The sequence below is a fragment of the Myotis brandtii genome, unplaced genomic scaffold (genome assembly GCF_000412655.1).
Source record: "Myotis brandtii unplaced genomic scaffold, ASM41265v1 scaffold216, whole genome shotgun sequence".
Taxonomy (NCBI): domain Eukaryota; kingdom Metazoa; phylum Chordata; class Mammalia; order Chiroptera; family Vespertilionidae; genus Myotis; species Myotis brandtii.
Genome location: NW_005358092.1, coordinates 4222961 through 4227525, shown reverse-complemented (window position 1 = coordinate 4227525; position 4565 = coordinate 4222961). Strand labels below are relative to the sequence as shown.

Below are 4565 nucleotides of genomic sequence, written 5' to 3'. Positions count from 1 at the left end.
GAGGGGGGGGGCAGTTAGGGGCAACCAGGCAGGCAGGCAGGTGAGCGGTTAGGAGCCAGCAGTCCAGGGTTGTGAGAGGGATGTCTGACTGCCCCCAGGATCGGGCCTAAACCGGCAGTCGGACATCCCCCGAGGGGTCCTGGATTGGAGAGGGTGCAGGCTGGGCTGAGGAGAACTCCCCCCCTGCACAAATTTTGTGCACCAGGCCTCTAGTCAAAAATAAGGGAGAAAGACAAAGTGATTTAACCAAAACAGGGAACCATCACACTGACAATTTAATAATTCAGAAGACTGAAAATTTGCTTCCCATTAAAAAGTTGTCAAAATCAAAGTGTTTCAAAATCATGTGTATAACACAAGCTCAAACGGTGTTCATCAACTGTCAGCCAAAAAATAAAATATTTTTTAAAGAGCATACCTAACATCCTAAAAATATCAGAACTCCAGGCCTGGCCAGTGTGGCTCAGTTGCTGTACATGGGAAGGTTGTGGGTTCGATTCCCAGTCAGAGCACATACCTAGGATGTGGGTTTGATCCCCCAGTTGGGGTACATATGGGAAGGGAATAGATCAATGTTTCTCTCTCACATCAATGTTTCTCCCTCTCTCTTTCCCTCCATCCCTCTTTCTAAAATCAGTAAGCATATCCTCGGATGAGGATTTAAAAAAGGAAAAAATATATATATCAGAACTCTCAATGTTTTTTGTAGTTTTCAGCCTGAGCCTCTTGCTACAAACTAAAATGTCATGCTAATGAAATAACCACCCAATAATAGAGATCAGAATAGTGGTTACTTTGGGGGAGAGTTCTGAATGGGAAGGAGATAAAGGAGCCCACTAGAATGCTGTCTGTACATGTTCTATATCTTGATGTGCATGATGGTTCCATGAGTGTAGATAAAGACTGAACCCAGTGACATTTAAGATTTGTGCACTGTGCTCCAAGTTACACCTCAATGTAAAGAAAAAATATTCATGTGAGAGGCAGCAATCTATGACATTTAGGGAACAAAAGTATTATAAACAAAATATCTATAAATCAAAAGCTGTCTGCCTTTTATCTTTAAGTCAGTTTTATAAGCATTCTCAAAGATTAGGGGAAAGAGATGTCCATGGGGACGTAAAGACAAGACTCCAATAAACCCTAGGACAATCAAACTTAACCTTTAATCAACATATTTTCAATACATTCTGTAAGTACTTAAACAAGATATACTTTATTAGCTATATTCTCCCTTTGAACAAAAAGGAATTGGATTTTTTCAAAACACGGTTAAACAATCCAGATGATAAATGTTACACAGAGATGTCCATGGGGACGTAAAGACAAGACTCCAATAAACCCTAGGACAATCAAACTTAACCTTTAATCAACATATTTTCAATACATTCTGTAAGTACTTAAACAAGATATACTTTATTAGCTATATTCTCCCTTTGAACAAAAAGGAATTGGATTTTTTCAAAACACAGTTAAACAATCCAGATGATAAATGTTACATAGAATTGTGAACAACTAGGTATTCAAAGCCCCTTCCTAATTTTGAAATCCTTTAACTGTATAAAACCAAGAATGCAACCTAATTTACCATCTAACTTAAACTTAATATTTACCTTTTAACTGTTAAAAAAGAAAGTTCTTGAAACAAATTATTTTTATCTGAATGGTTCCCCACAAGATACAAACCCATCCCTCTTTTTTTCTTTCCCTTCCTCTCTTTTAAAAAAAAATGAAAAAAATTTTTAAAAAAAAAAAAAAAAATGTTACACAGAATTGTGAACAACTAGGTATTCAGATTAGTTTAGCTCCAAAGCCCCTTCCTAATTTTGAAATCCTTTTACTGTATAAAACCAAGAATACAACCTAATTTACCATCTAACTTAAACTTAATATTTACCTTTTAACTGTTAAAAAAGAAAGTTCTTGAAACAAATTATTTTTATCTGAATGGTTCCCTACAAGATACAAACCCATCCCTCAAATTCACTATATTTACCCACTGGTATCATAGGTTTTCATACACCTGAACTAGATAATTCTCAGCACAGTGCTTAGTTGTTGACATCATTACATGACTGATAAAACAAACCTAGAACTACATTTTAGCATAAGATTATACTTCCCAGAATTTTTGGCATAAAACAAAATTTTTAGAGAATTTTGACCTGATATTAATTTTCAAATGTATCGTAAAAAATAAGTTAGCCCTAGCAGGTTTGGCTCAGTGGACAGAGCGTCAGCCTGCAGACTGAAGGATCCTGGGTTTGATTCCAGTCAAGGGCACATGCCTGGGTTGCAGGCTCGATCCCCAGTAGGGGGCATGTAGAAGGCAGCTGATCAATGATTCTCTCTCATCACTGATGTTTCTATCTCTCTCTCCCCTTCGCCCTTCCTTTCTAAAATCAATAAAAACATAGTTTGAAAATAATAATTTAAATATCATTATTTTCACTTTTTTCTTGAAAGTGAAATCTTCCAAAATTAACTCGGTAACTCAAATGAGAAAAAAAATTTTATTTCAAAATAGTACATCAATCATCTATATATATAAAGGGCTAAGCGACCGTCCAACTGGTAACTATGACGTGCAAAGACCACTAAAGGGCAGATGCTCCGATCAGTAGCTATGATGTGCACTGACCACCAGGGGGCAGACGCTCGACACAAGAGCTGCGATCTGCGGTGACCAGGCAGCGGCGGTTCTCGGGTGATGCACCCCGGAACCAGAGAGGAGGGAGCCAGATTCCAGGGTGTGTCACCCAAGAACTGCCCTCTTGCAATCTGGGACCCCTCAGGGAATGTCAGAGAGCCAGTTTTGGCCCGATCGCTGCAGGCCAGGCCGAGAGACCCCACCTGCTAGAGGGACCCTGCTCACTCCGCAGACGCCCTTTGAGCCACGGTGCTACCCCAGGTGCAGCCGGCCAGGGAGGAACCACGGGAGGTTGGCTCCAGGGCATCCAGCCCATCTCGCCTAGTCCTGCCCCACTGGTCACCTTCTTATTAATTTCCTTCCAATGTGCACAAATCTGTGCAGTGGGGCACTAGGATATAAAAGGCCACAGAAATAAGTTGAACCCTAATCAGTGTGGCTCAATTGGTTGGAGCATTGTCCTGTACACCAAAAGACTGAGGACACAATTCCCCAGTAAGAGCAAATACCTACATGGCAGGTTTGATCTGGGCGTACACAGGAAAGCAACCGAACAATCACTGTTTCTCTCTCAAATGAATATCAATGTCTCTGTCTCTCTCTCCTCCTTTCCCTCTCTCTAAAATCAATAAGCATATCCTCAGGTAAAGATTTTTAAAAATTGTTTAAAAAATAAATAAGTTGATTTGCAAAATTCCTCAGATAATCAAGCTGTCTTCACTCACAAATTAGAGCAATCATAAATTTTTATTATTGTATTACAAAATATGTCTTCAAGATAATTACTATAAATCCTGTTGCAGGTCAGTTAGTTTTCTTTACATTAGAGAATGTGAAGTTAATCTAAGTTTACCAGGTTAAACAAAGTTATCCTAAGTTTAAGCAAAAATTAGTCTAAGCACTTTAACCTTACGTTTGTGAGCTATTATTCATTCCACTGGATAATGCTGGCCTCAGTGAACTATTATCACTATTTAGAGGTATTAATACAACCGATATGCACCACACATAAGAATGTTGAATAATATCAATCTCTTTAATATACCAAATTTACATTAAGAAGTAGAAAAAATGACAAGCTCAACACAATACATTATACACTCAACACAAGATAATTATTAGTAGGTTGGTGTCACTTCTTTTCCATTATTGTGTACAAGAGAGCCTACTAATCTGAATGTCATTAAGTATGAATCTCATAAGAAACTATGAAATAGATTTTAAAGATAACTTTGAGATCTCTCATTTCTATCCATGTTTGCACTTCACTGTTAAACAAATCCTACATAGGCAGTGATGTTTCCTTTCCTATCAAGTGTATTTAAAATTCCAAATTTAATAAATAATTTAATAAATTTAGAAATTTCCCAATTTCTAATCCCAGTAAAAGCCTCACCTTGCTCAAAGCATACAGATCCAGGATTTTTCTCTCTACCACAGGGATCTTCAAAGTAGATCCTTGAAGTTCCCAAAATTTTGCTAGTTGATCCAAGAAGTCCAGTCTCACTCTCGTCATTGCCTAAGATTATTAAAATACAGAAATCAGAAATAAGAAGCACATTATGGTTGAAAATAAATGTGTTGCACTAAACGAAGGTATTCATTTCTCAAAAGAAATTCAGATTTTTCATTATTGCTTAGTCCATCCTTGTAAAATAAGCTAATAATAAAGAAGCAAAATGTTTCTAATAAACTTTATTCATTTAGGCCAGGGGTCCTCAAACTACGGCCCGCGGGCCACATGCAAATACAAATATTGTATTTGTTCCCGTTTTGTTTTTTTACTTCAAAATAAGATATGTGCAGTGTGCATAGGAATTTGTTCATAGTTTTTTTTTAAACTATAGTCCGGCCCTCCAACGGTCTGAGGGACAGTGAACTGGCCCCCTGTTTAAAAAGTTTGAGGACCCCTGAT

General features: G+C 37.8%; 1 protein-coding gene across 1 annotated transcript in view; it reads right to left on the bottom strand.

Annotated features, from left to right (window-relative positions):
* KDM5A (lysine (K)-specific demethylase 5A) overlaps window positions 1–4565 on the bottom strand; it is a 104743-nt gene that overhangs the window by 95526 nt on the left and 4652 nt on the right. Inside the window, exon 4 of the mRNA XM_005865965.2 lies at window positions 4047–4169. Within this exon, the coding sequence (XP_005866027.1) occupies window positions 4047–4169 (123 nt within the window). The remainder of the gene's footprint in view (window positions 1–4046; window positions 4170–4565) is intronic.